This window comes from Mobula hypostoma, chromosome 8 (assembly GCF_963921235.1).
Source record: "Mobula hypostoma chromosome 8, sMobHyp1.1, whole genome shotgun sequence".
NCBI classification, from domain to species: Eukaryota; Metazoa; Chordata; class Chondrichthyes; order Myliobatiformes; family Myliobatidae; genus Mobula; species Mobula hypostoma.
In genome coordinates this window covers 7695413-7713678 of record NC_086104.1, presented here as the reverse complement: position 1 = coordinate 7713678, position 18266 = coordinate 7695413, and the positions used below count along the sequence as shown (strand labels likewise).

The following is an 18266-nucleotide window of genomic DNA, read 5'->3' as shown; positions in this document are numbered from 1 at the left end:
CTTTCCAGGCCAAGGAGCTGTGCTGCCCAGCAACCCACCTATTTAAACCTAGCCTAATCACAGGTCAATTTACAATTCTTGTAGGTGAATTAACTTACTAAACCATAGGTTCTTGGACTGCGTGGAAGGAAACTCGATCTCCTGGAGAAAACCCACGCAGTCAGGGGGAGAACACACAGACTCCTTACAGATGATGGAAATGAACTCCAAACTCTGACACCGTGAGCTGTAATAACATCCAGCTAACCTCTACACTGTGTTGTAGAGCCAAAACACTGTGTTGGCGCGTGGCCAAGTGGTTAAGGCGTTCGTCTAGTGATCTGAAGGTTGCTAGTTCGAGCCTTGGCTGAGGCAGCGTGTTGTGTCACTTAACCACACGTTGCTCTGCGACGACACCGGTGCCAAGCTGAATGGGTCCTAATGCTCTTCCCTTGCACAACATCGGTGGTGTGGAAAGGGGAGACTTGCAGCATGGGCAACTGCCAGTCTTCCAGACAACCTTGCCCAGGCCTGCGCCCTGGAAAACTTCCAAGGCACAAATCCATGGTCTCATGAGACTAACAGATGCCTATATAAAAAACCTCTACACTGCTGTGGTGCCCCAAATTGCAGCTTTGCTTAGTCCACCTTTGGAGTATTGTGTGCAGCTCTGATCACAACGTTATAAAACGTTGAATGTGGACGTTGGTGGGGAGTTCAGGAAAGGAACATTTTCTGCTGTGAAATAAAAGGACGTCATGGTAACATAACGGCTAGCGTAATGCTGCACAGCGCTGACGATTAGGGTTCAATTCCTGTTGCTCTCTGTGAGGAGTTTGTACGTTTTCCCCATGGGTTTTTTCCGGGTGCTCGGCTTTGTCCCATATTGAAAAGACATACGCTTTGGTAAGGTGAGGACAGGTGTACAAGTTGATATGTGCCATAGATCAAGTTCCCCAGGGCAAAAATGGCTAAGACGAACGGCAGAGTTTGAAGGTGATTGGAGGAAAGTATAAGGGGGATGTCAGAGATAAGTGAGTGATGGGCCGGTGGAACTCCCTGCCATGGGTGGTGGCAGAGGCAGGCACATTAGCAGCATTTAGGAGACTCTTGAATAGGCACATGAATAATAGAAAATCACAGGGCTAGGTGGGAAGGGTTAGATTCCCCTTAGAGTAGGTTTAAAGGTTGGCACTACATTGTGGGCTGAAGGGCCTGTGTTGTACTGTTCTATGTTCTATGTCAGCACTGGAAGCACAGTGCCCCAGCGTCTCAGACTGTGTTAGTGATTGATGCAAATGACGATTTCATTATATGTTTCGGTGTGACAAATGAAGATAATCTAATCTAAAAAAATTTCTACACATATAATATGACCACCCATTACCACTAATGCATAGAGGCACATTGTAAGTCTGCTCCATCACCTCTTGGTTTTATCTGTGGATATTGAGTAAGCTAACAGCAAAGAGATAAGGCAAGAAAGCTTTGACAGAAAGAGTAGAGAGTTGTAGAGTTGTGTTGCATCCTGATACCTATACGAAGAATGAGGCAGAAAACTTGTTGCTTAAGATGAAGTGATACAGAGCAGCAAATGAAGAAGAAAAGGGAGCCAAGAGAACAAAGAAAAAGAAAGAAAAAGCTATCCTGGTCGTCTCATACGCAAACTTGAGATAACAAAAATTCCTCTGATAACAACCAACCTATAAGAAGAGTCAGATTCAAGTGGTATGACTTGGGGGGATCTTATTGAAACATATAAAATCCTAAAGGGATTGGTCAGTCTAGATGCAGGAAGATTGTTCCCGATGTTGGGGAAGTCCAGAACGAGGGGTCACAGTTTGAGGATAAGGGGGAAGCCTTTTAGGACCGAGATTAGGAAAAACTTCTTCACACAGAGAGTGGTGAATCTGTGGAATTCTCTGCCACAGGAAACAGTTGAGGCCAGTTCATTGGCTATGTTTAAGAGGGAGTTAGATATGGCCCTTGTGGCTAAAGGGATCAGAGGGTATGGAGAAAAGGCAGGTACAGGGTTCTGAGTTGGATGATCAGCCATGATCATACTGAATGGCGGTGCAGGCTCGAAGGGCCAAATGGCCTACTCCTGCACCTATTTTCTATGTTTCTATGAATATTGGAAACTAAGAAGCTTCTAGTAAAATAAATACAGAAGCAACTATACCTTAATTGTTCACCGGCATCTTGGTGATGAAATAAAAGTACAAGCAAGAGAATGAAGTTTAAACTATAGGGAAAATAACAATTCCAAACCCCAATCCAGCCTTTATTTTTATTCTAGATGTCCCAATTTTCTGAAAGTAACATCTCAAATTCTTGGTCAACACACACAAACTGCTGGAGGAACCCAGCAGGTCAGGCAGCATCTATGGAGGGGAATAAACAGTCGACATATTGTGCGGAGAACCTTCATCAGAAATGAAAAGGAAGGGAGAAGGTGCCAGAATAAGAAGCTGGTGAAGGGGATGGAGACAAGATTGGGGGTGGGGGGTGGGGGTTGGGGTCAAGCAGAAAGAAGTAAGAAACTGGGAAGCGATAATTGGAAAAGGTAAAGGGCTGGAAAAGAAGGAATCTGATCGGAGAGGAGAGTGGAACACGGGAGAAAGGGGAGAGGAGGGGCAACAGGGAGTGGTGACAGGCAAGTGAGTTAAGAACCAGGTTGGAGAATAGAAGAGAGAAAGGGGGAAAACTACAGGAAGGTAAAACTGATATTCATGCCATCAGGTTGGAGGCTACCTCGAAGGAATATGAGCTGTTGCTCCTCCACCCTGAGGGTGGCCTCATCGTGGGAGAAGAGATGGTTATGGACTGACATTTCACAACTGGTATGGGGATAGGAATTAAAATAGTTGGCCGCCAGGAATTCTAGGCTAATACAGTGTGAGCCACAGGGAGAAATGAGAGTGATGAAGAAGACATGAGTGATCATGGTCCTTGACCATGATTGTTCTTGGCAAATTTTTCTAAAAATGTTTTGCCGTTGTCTTTTTCTGGGCAGTGTCTGCACAAAACGGGTGACCCCAGCCATTATCAATACTCTTCAAAGATTCACACGCAAATTGCTGGAGGAACCCAGCAGGTCAAGCAGCATCTATGGAAATGACAAAACAGTTTTGGGCCGATACTTTCTTCAGGACTGAGAAGGAAGGGGGACGATGCGCATTAAAATGATGGGGAAAGGGGAAAGGGACTAGCTGGAAGGTGATTGGTGAAGCCAGTTGAGTGGGAAAGGCCAAGGGCTGAGAACAGAGAATCTGATAGGAGAGGAGAGCTAACAATAGGAGAATTGGAAAGAGGAGGGAAGCCAGGGTGAAGTAATAGGCAGGTGAGAAGAAGTGAAAGGTCAGAGTGGGGAATAGAGGAAGGGGCAGGGATTGTTCACTGGAAGGAGAAATCGATCAGGTTGGAGGGTACCCAGACAGAAGATAAGTTGTTGCTCCTCCACCCTGGGGCTGGCCTCATCTTGGCACAAGAGGAGGCCATGGATTGACATGTCGGAACATCTTCAGAGATTGTCTGACTTCTGTCAGTGGTCGCATATCCTGGTCTTGTGATGTGCACCAGCTGCTCATCCGACTCCCAAGGCTTCCTGTGACCCTGACTTGGGGGCTAAGCAGGCAAGTGGGGGGAAGGAGCACCTTACACATCCTTCAGTAGAGGTGCACTGCATCTTCATCCTACCACCCAGTGCTTTTAACACTGAAATTTACATTACATTACAGCAGCAGCACAAACTAAAGACAGGAGGTTTGGAATGATCAGTCAATGTGTCAGGTCGAGACCCTTCATCAGGATTCGGCCCAAAGGTTTGCCTGTTTATTTCCCTGCCTGAACTGCTGGGACGCTCCAGTATTTTGTTGCGTATTTTTCTGAATTTCTAGCTTGGTGTGATTGTGACTTACAGCAGCAGACTTGCCCTTTGGACCTCTGGCTTTAGCCATTTTCCCGAGGTTTTCATATCCACTGATTGATATATTGCCGGGAGGATTTGCCAGTTTCTCTTCGATCTCTTGACAGTCCACAACCAATTTAACGCTGTTTTGATTTACCAGAATATGAACCTGTGCAGGAGATATTAAAGAATAAAGTTAGTTGGGTACATCATCCACATTGTTAATTGGAAAATTTTCTTGCAGTTACAAGATGACAGATTAATTGAAGTCTAAGTTCCTTTCATCCCATGGGCTTTTAATTTTCAGCAGCTAATCATTCTTTGCCCTGAGCTCTGCAATTACAATATCATATTTCGCTTTTGTAGCCACAGATTTCTTTTGCTCCACCACTGGTAAATTTATTTTATTTTTAAAATTTTATTCAGAGATTCAGAGCGGCAACAGCCCTTTTGGCCTGACAATCCCACACAGCCCAATTGCAGCCATGTGACCAATTCACCTTCTAACCTATAAGACATCAGGCACTGGAGCACAACTGGGCCATTCAGGCCATCGAGTTGGCTCCACTGTTTGATCGTGGCTGATCCATTTCCCTCTCAACCTCACTCCCCAGCCTTATCTCCCTAAACTTTCATGCCCTGACTCATCAAGAACCTATTAACCTCTACCTTCGATACAGTCAATAACTTGGCAACGAATTCCACCTATTTACCACCCTCTGGCTAACAAAACTCTTCCTCATCTCCATTCTAAATGAACATCCCTCTATTCAGAGGCTGTGCCCTTTGATGCCAGACTCCTCCACTATAGGAGACATCCTCTGCACATTTGCTCTATAGAGGCCTTTCAAAGTCTGATAGGTTTCAATGAGGTCCCCCCATTCTTCTAAATTCCAATGAGTACAGGCCCAGAGCCATCAATCATTCACATGATAAGCCTACCAATCCCAGAATAATTTTCCTGAACCTCCATTGAACCCCCTCCAATATCAACACATCCTTAGTTAGATAAAGTACCCAAAACCGCTCACAATACTCCAAGTGAGGCCCCACCAGTGACTTTAAAAACTTAAGCATTACATCCTTGCTTTTCTATTCCAGTCCTCTAGAAATGAATGCTAACTTTGCATTTGCCTTCATCACCACAGACTCAATTTGCAAATTAACCTTTAGGGAATCCTGCACAAGAACTCCCAGTCCTTTTGTACCTTGGAGTTTTGAATTTTCTCCCCATTCAGAAAATAGTTAATGCTTTTATTCCTTCTTCCAAAGTGCATGACCGTACACTTCCTGACGCTGTATTCCATCTGCCACTTCTGTGCCCAGTCCCCTAATCTGTCTAATTCCTTCTGTAGCCTCCTTGCTTCCTCAACACTACCTGCCCCTCCACCTATTTTCATATTGTCTTCAAACCTGGCCACAAAGCCATCAATTCCATCATTTAAATCATTGACATACATTGTAATAAGAAACGATTCCAACACTGACCCCTGTGGAATGCCACCTGTCACCAGCAGCAAACCAGAGGGGCTCCTTTTATTCCCACTCTTTGCTTCATGCCAATCAGCCAATGCTCTGTCCATGCTAGTATATTTCTTATAATACCACAGGCTGTTATCTAACTAAACAGCCTCATGTGCAGCACCTTGTCAAGGGGCTTTTGAATTATCTATTGCCTATCCTGCTTATTATTTCCTTAAAGCCCAAAGATCTTCAGACTATGGGAGGTAACCAGAGCACCTGGAGGAAACCCACACAGTCACGGGGAGAATGTACAAACTCCTTACGGACAATGGCGGGAATTGAACCTGGGTTGTTGGTGTTGTAACAGTGTTACAGTGTTACACGAACATACTGCCCCAAATCTGCTTTTACTTCTCGTTTCTGAATGTGTTTAAGATCATTATTCTTAACCCAACAGTCGTTGAACAACTTTTTTTAGACCATAAGACCACAGGAGGAGAATTAGGCCATTTGGCCCATCGAGTCTGCTCTGCCATGTCATCATGGCTGATCCATTTCCCTCTCAGCCCTAATCTCCTGCCTTCTCCCTGTATCCTTTCATGTTCGTGCTGTGACCAATCAAGAATCTGTCAATCTCTGCCTTAAATATCTGTAAAGACTTGGCCTCCACAGCTGCCTGTGGCAACGAATTCCACAGATTCACCACTCTCCTCATCTCTGTTCTAAAAGGATGCCCCTCTATTCTGGTCTTAGACTCACCCACCAGAGGAAACTTTCTCTCCAAATCCGCTCTATCAAGTCCTCTCAGCATATGATCGGTTCCAATTAGGCCATCCCTCATTCTTCTGAATTCCAGTGAACACAGGCCCAGAGCCATCAAACGTTCTTCATATGTCAAGCTATTCAATCCTGGAATCATTTTCCTGAGCCTTTACATCCTTTCTAAGATAAGGGGCCCAAAACTGCACACAGTACTTCAAGTGAGCTTCACCAGTGTTTTACAAAGTCTCAAAGTTACATCCTTGCTTTTATCATCTAGTCCCTTTGAAATGAATCCTAACATTACATTTGCCTTCCTCCCCACAGACTTTTCCTTACTTGCTTTTTCAAGTTTATCTCCCTTTGCCCTTGGTTCATGAAAGTTCTCATAGCCAAGGGGTGTGAGATAACTTCACACTACCCATTAAATGTTCCCAATGGCATGTGGGTCAAATAGCCTTTGACAGCCAAGTCCATTTCCTGGCTTTCAAATGTGGCTTAGCTACTGAGCCTAGCGGAACCATTTCTACTGACAGGAGAAGGGGCAATGGTGGGTTACTGGCACCTTAAAACCAGTTGTTCAGGCAGATGGGCCTCATCAGCTGTGGTCCACAGCTCAGCTGGGAGAAGAAAACCTCTGATCTCAGAACTCCACTGCCTTGTGAATATACCAACTCGTTGAGAAGGCTTTGGGAGTAAATCCAGGGGACAAGTCCCGAAGGCAGTGCTATGTTGAGTTCAAAGCTGACTGGCACATCAAGCGACATTATTGGTGCCAAACTGTATCGGTCTCTGCCGTTCCTTTTGATTCATCAGCTGTGTGGAGAGGAGGAGGTTACTGCGTGGGCAACAGCTTGCTCTCCATATCATACTGCCTGGGCTTGTGTACTAGTTTGCGTATAAACTGTATAGAGAGAGCTAGGGTGTAACATCCATGGTCGACCCTGACCAGTGGAATATCTCTCTCTCTCTCTCTCTCCCTTAAGACCATAAGACATAGGAGCAGAATGAGGCAATTTGGCCATCAGGCCCATCAAATCTGCTCCACCATTCAATCATCGCTGATCCCTTTTTCCCCTCCTCAGCCCCAGTCTCTGGGCTTCTGCCTATAAAATACCTTTGATGCCATGTCCAGTGAAGAACCTATCAATCTCTGTCTTAAATACTCTCAACAACCTGGCCTCCACTAGCTGCCTGTGGTAACAAATTCCACAGATTCTCCACCCTCTGGCTAAAGAAACTTCTCCACATCTCTGTTTTAGATGGACGACCTTCTATCCCCCTCATCCTTCTAAATTCCAGCAAGTTCAGACCCAGAGCCATAACCAATGATAATCCCTTCATTCCCAGAATCATCCTTGAGGACTTCCTCTGAATCCTCTCCAATGCAAGCACATCCTTTCTTAGATCAGGAGCCCAAATCTGTTCATGATACTCAAGGTGAGGCTTCACCAGTGCCTTATAAAGCTTTCGCATCACAGCCCTGCTCTTATATTTTAGACCTCTTGAAATGAATGCTACATGAACACTGCAGTTGCCTTCCTCACCACTGACTCAACCTGCAAGCTAACCTTCAGGGTGTTCTGTACAAGGACTCCCAAGTCTCTTTGCATCTCAGATTTTTGGATTTTCTCCCCATTTAGAAAATAGTCTGCACATTTATTTTTATTACCAAAGTGTATGACCGTGCATTTTGCAACATTGTATTTGGCACTTTCTTGCCCATTCATCTAATCTAAGTCCCGCTGCAGCCTATCTGTTTCCTCAATACTGTACTCTCTGCCCCTCCACCAATCTTTGTATCAGCTGCAAACGTGGCAGCAAAGCCATCTATTCCATCACCTAAATCAGTAATATACAGCATAAAAAGAAGTGGTCCCAGCACTAACCCCCGAGGAACACCACTAGTCACTGGCAGCCAACCAGAAAAGGGTTCTTTTATTCCCACTCGCTGCCTTCTACCAAGCAGCCAATGCTCTCACCATGTTTAGTAACTTTCCTGTAAACCCTGGTCCCTTATATTGGTAAGCAGCCTCATTTGTGGCACCTTGTCAAATGCCTTCTGAAAGTCCAAATATACAACATCCATTACATCCTCTTTATCTATCCCACTTGTAATCTCCTCAAAGGATTCCAACAAGCTCATCAGGCAAGATAATTCTTTAAGGAAAACATGCTGATGTCCTATATTTTCCTGTGTCACCAAGTACTCCATAACCTCATCTTTAACAATTGACTCCAACATCTTCCCAACCACTGAGGTCAGGCTAGCTGGTCTATAATTCCCTTTCTGCGGCCTTCGTCCTTTCTACAGAGTGGACTGACATTTGCAATTTTCCAGTCCTCTGGCACCATGCAAGAGTCCAATGATTTTTGAAGGAACATTACTAATTCTCCCACAATCTCCACTGCTACCTCTTTCAGAACCCTAGCATGCAGTTCATCTGGTCCAAGGGACTTATGTACCCTCAGGTCTATCAGCTTTTTGAACATCTTCTCCCTTGTAATAGTAACTGCACTCACTTATCCTCCCTCACACCCTTCAATATCTGGCTCACTGCTGGTGTCTTCCACAGTGAAGTCTGATGCTAAATATAGTTCATCTGCTATCTCCTCGTCACCTGTTATTATTTCTCTGACCTCATTTTCTAGCAATACTATATCCACTCTCATCTCTGGAAAAAACTTTTACTGTCCAGTTTGATATTTGCTAGCTTGCTTTCATATTTCATCTTTTCCATCCTAATGATTCATTTAATTGCTCTCTGTAGGTTTTAAAAACTTCCCAATCCTCTTATGTTCCCACTAAGTTTTGCTTTGTTGTATGCTGTAAACACCCTCAATGGGTGACTTCAATCTACATGTAGACTGGGTGAACCAAATTGGTAAAGGTGCTGAGGAAGAGGATTTCTTGGAATGTATACAGGATGGTTTTTTGAACCAACATGTCGAGGAACCGACTAGAGAGCAGGCTATTCTAGACTGGGTTTTGAGCAATGAGGAAGGATTAATTAGCAATCTTGTCGTGAGAGGCCTCTTGGGTAAGAGTGACCATAATATGGTGGAATTCTTCATTAAGATGGAGAGTGACATAGTTAATTCAGAAACAAAGGTTCTGAACTTAAAGAGGGGTAACTTTGAAGGTATGAGACATGAATTAGCTAAGATAGACTGGCAAATGACACTTAAAGGATTGACGGTGGATATGCAATGGCAAGCATTTAAAGGTTGCATGGATGAACTACAACAATTGTTCATCCCAGTTTGGCAAAAGAATAAATCAAGGAAGGTAGTGCACCCGTGGCTGACAAGAGAAATTAGGGATAGTATCAATTCCAAAGAAGAAACATACAAATTAGCCAGAAAAAGTGGCTCACCTGAGGACTGGGAGAAATTCAGAGTTCAGCAGAGGAGGACAAAGGGCTTAATTAGGAAGGGGAGAAAAGATTATGAGAGAAAACTGGCAGGGAACATAAAAACAGACTGTAAAAGCTTTTATAGATATGTAAAAAGGAAAAGACTGGTAAAGACAAATGTAGGTCCCCTGCAGACAGAAACAGGTGAATTGATTATGGGGAGCAAGGACATGGCAGACCAATTGAATAATTACTTTGGTTCTGTCTTCACTAAGGAGGACATAAATAATCTTCCAGAAATAGTAAGGGACAGAGGGTCCAGTGAGATGGAGGAACTGAGCGAAATACATGTTAGTAGGGAAGTGGTGTTAGGTAAATTGAAGGGATTGAAGGCAGATAAATCCCCAGGGCCAGATGGTCTGCATCCTAGAGTGCTTAAGGAAGTAGCCCAAGAAATAGTGGATGCATTAGTGATAATTTTTCAAAACTCGTTAGATTCTGGGCTAGTTCCTGAGGATTGGAGGGTGGCTAATGTAACCCCACTTTTTAAAAAAGGAGGGAGAGAGAAACCGGGGAATTATAGACCGGTTGTCTATAACGTCGGAGGTGGGGAAACTGCTGGAGTCAGTTATCAAGGATGTGATAACAGCACATTTGGAAAGCGGTGAAATGATCGGACAAAGTCAGCATGGATTTGTGAAAGGAAAATCATGTCTGACGAATCTCATAGAATTTTTTGAGGATGTAACTAGTAGAGTGGATAGGGGAGAACCAGTGGATGTGGTATATTTAGATTTTCAAAAGGCTTTTGACAAGGTCCCACACAGGAGATTAGTGTGCAAACTTAAAGCACACGGTATTGGGGGTAAGGTATTGGTGTGGGTGGAGAATTGGTTAGCAGACAGGAAGCAAAGAGTGGGAATAAACGGGACCTTTTCAGAATGGCAGGCGGTGACTAGTGGGGTACTGCAAGGCTCAGTGCTGGGACCCCAGTTGTTTACAATATATATTAATGACTTGGATGAGGGAATTAAATGCAGCATCTCCAAGTTTGCGGATGACACAAAGCTGGGTGGCAGTGTTAGCAGTGAGGAGGATGCTAAGAGGATGCAGGGTGACTTGGATAGGTTGGGTGAGTGGGCAAATTCATGGCAGATGCAATTTAATGTGGATAAATGTGAAGTTATCCACTTCGGTGGCAAAAATAGGAAAACAGATTATTATCTGAATGGTGGCCGATTAGGAAAAGGGGAGGTGCAACGAGACCTGGGTGTCATTATACAGTCATTGAAAGTGGGCATGCAGGTACAGCAGGCGGTGAAAAAGGCGAATGGTATGCTGGCATTTATAGCGAGAGGATTCGAGTACAGGAGCAGGGAGGTACTACTGCAGTTGTACAAGGCCTTGGTGAGACCACACCTGGAGTATTGTGTGCAGTTTTGGTCCCCTAATCTGAGGAAAGACATCTTTGCCATAGAGGGAGTACAAAGAAGGTTCACCAGATTGATTCCTGGGATGGCAGGACTTTCATATGAAGAAAGACTGGATGAACTGGGCTTGTACTCGTTGGAATTTAGAAGATTGAGGGGGGATCTGATTGAAACGTATAAGATCCTAAAGGGATTGGACAGGCTAGATGCAGGAAGATTGTTCCCTATGTTGGTGAAGTCCAGAATGAGGGGCCACCGTTTGAGGATAGAGGGGAAGCCTTTTAGGACCGAGATTAGGAAAAACTTCTTCACACAGAGAGTGGTGAATCTGTGGAATTCTCTGCCACAGGAAACTGTTGAGGCCAGTTCATTGGCTATATTTAAGAGGGAGTTAGATATGGCCCTTGTGGCTACGGGGGTCAGGGGGTATGGAGGGAAGGCTGGTGCGGGGTTCTGAGTTGGATGATCAGCCATGATCATAATAAATGGCGGTGCAGGCTTGAAGGGCCGAATGGCCTACTCCTGCACCTATTTTCTATGTTTCTATGTCTCTTTTGATTTTACGTTAGATTTGACCTTCTTCGTCAGCCACGGTTGTACTATTTTCCCATTTGAGTATTTCTTCATTTTTGGAATACATCTATTCTGCACCATCCTCATTTTTTCCAGAAGCTCACGCTATTGCTGCTCTTCTGTCATCCCAGTCAGCATCTGCTTCCAAATGACTTTGGTCAACTACCTTCTCATACCACTGTAATTTTCTTTACTCCACTGAAATACTGCTATGTCAGACTTTACTTTCTCCTTATCAAATTTCAAGTTGAATTTCAAATTTCAATCATATTGCGATCTCTGGCTCCCAAAGGTTTCTTTTCCTTAAAGACCAAATCACAAGATCACAAGACAAAGGAGCAGAAGTCGGCCATTCGGCCCATCAAGTCTGCTTCGCCACTCCACCATGAGCTAAACTATTCTCCCATCTAGTTCCAATTTCCGGCTTTTTCCCCATATCCCTTGATACTCTGACTAATTAGATACGTATCAATCTCCTCCTTAAACACCCTCAATGATCGGGCCTCCACAGCTCTATGTGGCAACGAATTCCATAAATCCACAACCCTCTGGCTAAAAAAAATTCTCCTCATCTCTGTTTTATATGGGTACCCTTTAATTCTAAGACTATGGCCTCTTGTCCTGGACTCACCCACCAAGGAAAACAACCTTTCCACATCTACTCTGTCCAACCCTTTCAACATTCAAAATGTTTCTATGAGATCCCCTATCATTCTTCTATACTCTAATGAATACAGTCCAAGAGCTGACAAACGCTCCTCATAAGTTAGCCCCTGCATTCCAGGAATCATCCTCGTAAATCTTCTCTGAACTCTCTCCAACATCAGAACATCCCTTCTAAGATAGGGGGCCCAAAACTGCACACAGTATTCCAAATGAGGTTTCACTAATACCCCATAGAGCCTCAGCAACACCTCCTTACTCTTATACACTAATCCTCTTGAAATGAAAGCTAACATAGCATTCGCTTTCCTTACTGCCGATCCAACCTGGTGGTTAACCTTTAGGGTATCCTGCTCGAGGACCCCCAAGTCCCTTTGCACTTCCGATTTTTGAATTTTCTCCCCATCTAAATAATAATCTGCCTGATTATTTCTTCTTCCAAAATGTACAACCGTATATTTCTCAACATTGTATCTCATTTGCCATTTCTTTGCCCATTCTCCTAAACTGACCAAGTCTCTTTGCAACCTTTCTGTTTCTTCAACACTTCAGTGAAATGTTACATTTTACTGCAAGTTCACGTTTAGGGAATCCTGCACTAGGATTCACAAGTCCATTTCTGAATTTTGCCCCCATTTAGAAAATAATCCACTCTTTCATCTCTTCTATCAAAGTGCATGACACTATACGACACCGTATTCCACCTGCTACTTCTTTACCCTTTCTCCTAATCTGTCTACGTGCTTCTGCAGACTCCCTGCTTCCTCAGAAATACCAGCCCCACTGCTTATCTTGGTATCATCTGTTAGCTTGACCACAGATCCATCCATAATGTCTGGATGCAAGGCAAACAAAACCGTTCACTCTACCTTGGTACATGCAAAAAGAACAAAGAAATTCCAAAACCAATTCCACAGAGTGAACAAAGTTGGCTGAGCTTTGACAAAAGTAGAAACAATTAACAGATCAACAACCATATCACAGCAATCTGGTATGGAAACACCAACAGCCTTAAACAGAAAATCCTACAAAAAGTTGTAGATATGACCCAGTCCATCGTGGGTAAAGTCCTCCCAACCACTGAGCACATCTATGTGAAATACTGTTGCAGAAAAGCAGCAACCATCATCAAGGACCCCCACCACACACAGGTCATGCTCTCTTCTTGCTGCTGCCTTCAGGAAGAAGGTACAGGAGCCCCAGAACTCACACCACCAGGTTCAGGTACAGTTATTACCCCTCAACACTGAAACATACCCTTTCACTTTCAAGGAGGCTTTATTTCATGTTCTCAATATTTTATTGCTTATTTATTGATATTATTGCTGCTTCTTTTTGCATTTGCACAATTTGTTTTCTTCTTCACTCTGGATGAGTACCCTAGTTGGGTGCTCTTTCATTGTTACTATTTTAAAGATTTGCTGAGTATTCCCACAGGAAAATGAATCTCATGGTTGTATATGGTGACATACTGCATATGGACTTTGATAATAAATTTTCTTTGCCCCTGAAGAAAAGCAAGGTAAACAGGATGCAGAATCTGGCATTTATGCTTACAGAGAAAGTGCAGAGCACGTGGGGAAATAAAGTACAAGTGTCACGGAGAGGTTGAACAAGGTAAAATGTCCCTTCTGAAGCCCTCAAAGCACAACACAAAAGACAACGCCAAAGACAGAATGCTAAAGAGATGATGGAGAAAAATTGCAAAGAATTGGACCAAGAGACCAAAACATCTTCTTGTTAACACCATTGGGGAGGGGGAACAGGAGCATAAAGGCCCACACTCGTTTTGCCCCTCCATCTGAGTGGTTCATGAATTCAGGAACACTACAACATGATTCCTCCTTCTGTACAGTCTATCTATCAGTTTAATTATTTGTAACTCTAAGTAATTTTTATGTCTGCCACAAAACAACAAATTTCACAACATATACTCAGTGGCCACTTTATCTCCTGTACATCAAAAGTGGGCACAGAATGTATATTGGTCCTCTTCTGCTGTTGTAACCCATTCACTTCAAGGTTTGAGAGATGCTGTTCTGCACATCACTGTTGTAATCTGTGGATATTCGAGTTACTGCCACCTTTCTGTCAGCTGAACCAAGCTGGCCATTCTCCTCTGACCTCTCTCATTAACCAGGCATTTTTATGCACAGTGCTGCCAATCACTGAACATTTTTTTTATTTTTCACACCATTCTCTGTACATTCTTGAGATAGTTGTGCATGAAAACCCTAGGAGATCAGCAGTTTCTGATACTCAAACCACCCCATCTGGCACCTACAATTATACTGAGTTCGAAGTCACTTAGATCATATTTCTTCCCCATTCTGATGTTTGGTCTGAATAACAACTGAACCACTTGACCATGTCTGCATGATTTTATGCATTAATTGCTGCCACATGAGTTACTGATTAGGCATTTACATTAGCGAGCAGCTGTACAGGTGTAACTAAAAAGGTTGCTACAGAGTGCATGCGGGTGCCATGGTAGTGTAGTGATTAGTGTGACACTACTACAGCTCCTGGTGTTCCAGAGTTCAGAGCTTAATTCTAGTGTCATTCTGTATGTAGTCCCTGTATGCAATGCATGTGTTTTCTGTATGTAGTCCCTGTATGGAATGCACGTGTTTTCCGTATGTAGTCCCTGTATGGAATGCATGTGTTTTCTGTATGTAGTCCCTGTATGGAATGCATGTGTTTTCCGTATATAGTCCCCGTATGGAATGCGTGTATTTTCTGTATGTAGTCCCTGTATGGAATGCGTGTATTTTCCGTATGTAGTCCCTGTATGGAATGCGTGTATTTTCCGTATGTAGTCCCTGTATGGAATGCATGCATTTTCCATATGTAGTCCCTGTATAGAATGCATGTGTTTTCTGTATGTACTCCCTGTATGGAATGCCTGTGTTTTCCATATGTAGTCCCTGTATGGAATGCATGTGTTTTCTGTATGTAGTCCCTGTATGGAATGCATGTGTTTTCCGTATATAGTCCCCATATGGAATGCGTGTATTTTCTGTATGTAGTCCCTGTATGGAATGCGTGTATTTTCCGTATGTAGTCCCTGTATGGAATGCATGTGTTTTCCATATGTAGTCCCTGTATGGAATGCGTGTATTTTCTGTATGTAGTCCCTGTATGGAATGCATGTGTTTTCCGTATGTAGTCCCTGTATGGAATGCATGTGTTTTGTCTGGGTGCTCTGGATTCCTCCTATAGGCTAAATTAACCGGGCAGATGAATTGGTCATTGTAAATTGTCCTGTGATTATGTTCGGGTTAATTGGGGTGGTGTGGCTTAAAGGGTTGGAAGAGCCTACTCCATGTTGTATCACAAAATAAATTAATTATCAGTGATCCTGATTCTGAATGTGATTGAACAGACCTTGTGGAAGTTCTCTGAAAGCAGCCAACAGGGCATTGGGTGAATTGGATTAGTCACAGGCCATAAGTATTAGGTCTGTTCAAAGGTCATGTAACAACTCTGTTTAAGAAAAGTAGAGCCTGAATTCAGACCCCATCAAAGTCAGTCACTGATGAAACATCAGCCAGTTTGTGTTAATCACAGAGGCTGCAGAAGGAAAATTATCCGTGGGCATTGAGGGAAAAAGATGGCGAAATTAATCATTGTTTATTGTTTGTTTTCTGAGGAGTGCCATCAGAATACATCCCTATTCTTTCCAATTCTACAAAGGAATGATTAACCAACTTTATTCTTCTGGCTTCAATCCTGAAGGCTGTTAAAGCCGGTGGGGTGGGGGGGGGGGGGTGGTGGTGGTGGTGGTGGTGTAATGGGGATAAGCGCTTTATTAACTGCTCCCAGTGGTGTGCATCTTAAGTAGCCTCTGACAACCAAGCTCAGCTCCTGGCCTTCACGTGTGGCTTAGCTACTAAACCAGGCGGAACCGTTTCTACTGACAGAAGAAGGGCAAAAGCATGTTACTGGCACCTTAAAACCAGTTGCTTCGGGTCAACGGGGCTTGTCAACCATGGCTGGCAGCACATCCAGAAGGAAAACTCCGATCACTGCCTTCCGACTACACCCATTCATGGCGAAAGCATCAGGAGTAAATCCTGGGGGAGAAATCTGCAGCTGGAGCCCCTAAGGCTGTCCTTAGTTGAGTTCAATTCTAACTGATAACTCATGCACTGCTGCTAGTGCCAAACTGTTGTGGTCTCTGCTGTTCCGTGGGGTTCATCAAATGAGTGGGAGAGGGGGAGCACCACCTTGCTCTTCATATCGTACAGCACAGGCTTGCATATTTAGACAGTTAGGATGCAACATCCATGGTCGACTCTAACTGATGGAGGCCTCATCATTTTTCTGGCTTGAAGCCTCTTAATCAAAGTCAAAATCCAGGAATAAATGAACGGTTAATCCTGGGATTTGGTTTAAGACCGCAATGGGTGAAGGAGCCTGCAATTTTCAAAACTCTCAAAAAACAAAATGCCTCACAGGCACTGAATTTGTTTAACCAGTCCACTAGCTTGACTATTTCAACACTCCACACTCACATTCTCTTATCGACATTACTATTAGTCTTTTTATGTTCTCTGCTTTTCAACTAAGCCTTCTTCAAACAATTCTTTACCCAATATGTTCTCATTGTTTTTCCTCAGCAGTTTTTGTTTGTTTAAACTTCAATTTTTTTTTAACTAACTTTGGCTAGTTTTTCAATATGTGAATGCTTTAAATGTTTCACAGCTGATGACTTCTTAATCCGCTCTGTCAGCACTCAGACAACGAGGGTTTTTAAGTCATTGCTTTTATCTAGCTCGTCCTCAACAAGATGCTTATTCGATTGGCTTCCAACCGTCACAACGTCCTTTTAAGCTTGAGAGCCTTGAAACGCCAGCAGGTCTTGCCAAAGGGCTTGTACTGTGCTGTATTGTTCTGTGTTCTATGTTCTATGTTCTTATCACTTGCTGTCTCCTGAAAACTTCAGGACCTATGATCAGCATTATTCACCATATACATTTACATGTATTAGGAATTTGCTGAGGTGTGTTGGTCAGGGTGTGACATTCAACAAAGAGCAGCACATTCAGCAATTATAACAAATGTAGAATTATACTAAAATACAGTTAGGCATGGTTCCTTAAGGTTGTCATAGCTGGGGGGGGGGGGGGGAGTAATGGGAACTGGTTCCCACTACCTATTAAATGCTTCCAGTGGTGTGTGCCTCTGACGACCAAGTCCAGCTCCTGGCCTTCATGTGTGACCTAGTTACTAAGCCTGGCAAACTCACATCGACTGATGGGAGATGGGGCAAGGCGAGTTACTGGTGTCTTAAAACCAGTCACTTTGGTCAGATGGGGCTTGTCAGCTGTGTTTGACAGCTCATCTAGGAGAAGGAAGAGTCTGATCTCAAACCAACCTCCACTGCCTTAAGAGTATACCCACTCATGGGGAAGGCTTTGGGAGTAAACCCCAAGGAAAAATCTGGAGCTGGAGTCCCTAAGGCAGTCTTACGTTGAGTTCAACGCTGACTGGCGACTCCTACGATGCCGCTGGTGCCGCACTGGATCGGTCTCTGCCGTTCCGTTGGGTTCATCAAATGTGTGAAGTTGGGGAGCCTGCTACATAGGCAACAGCTTGCTCTCCATTTCGTACTGCCCAGGCTTGTGGCTCGTGTACCTAGGCAGATAGGATGCAACATCTATGGTTGACCCTGACCAGTGCAGCACGGTGATAGAGGTAATAGACAGATGGGGTGGGGAGGGGTCCAACGAGAATCGTTGATCAGATTAACAGCCTGCTGGTTGGAATGGTGTGATGTTTTTGTTTTAATAGCCCTATAGCAATTTCCAGAAGCCAGCTTTTGGAAAAGGCTTTCTGCAGGGTGGATAGAGTCTGCAATTACTTTTTTTTTCCTGTCCTCATTCATTTATTTCCTGCCAGCCTTTTTTGTCCCGGACACATGCAGGCCCTGGATTGAAGGTCTTCCTTTCCTGAAGGACTGAGGAAATGTGTAGCTTTTGGATACTGTGAGAGGCTGCTGGCCCAAAGTAGACAGTAATGGCCGATGTGAGGTTATTTATGATTCCTCATTCATTATGTGCTGTGTCGTATGACATGGGCCATCGTGGTCTTGACAATCTCTAGACTGTCTCTACAGTGCAGTGCAGA

The 18266-nt window shown here is 43.9% G+C and overlaps 1 protein-coding gene across 3 annotated transcripts in view; it reads right to left on the bottom strand.

Annotated features, from left to right (window-relative positions):
• col12a1a (collagen, type XII, alpha 1a) overlaps positions 1 to 18266 on the bottom strand; it is a 394452-nt gene that overhangs the window by 68554 nt on the left and 307632 nt on the right. For all 3 annotated transcript variants that reach the window (XM_063055440.1, XM_063055439.1, XM_063055441.1), the window contains one exon: positions 3900 to 4058. In XM_063055440.1, coding sequence (XP_062911510.1) covers positions 3900 to 4058 — 159 coding nt within the window. The remainder of the gene's footprint in view (positions 1 to 3899; positions 4059 to 18266) is intronic.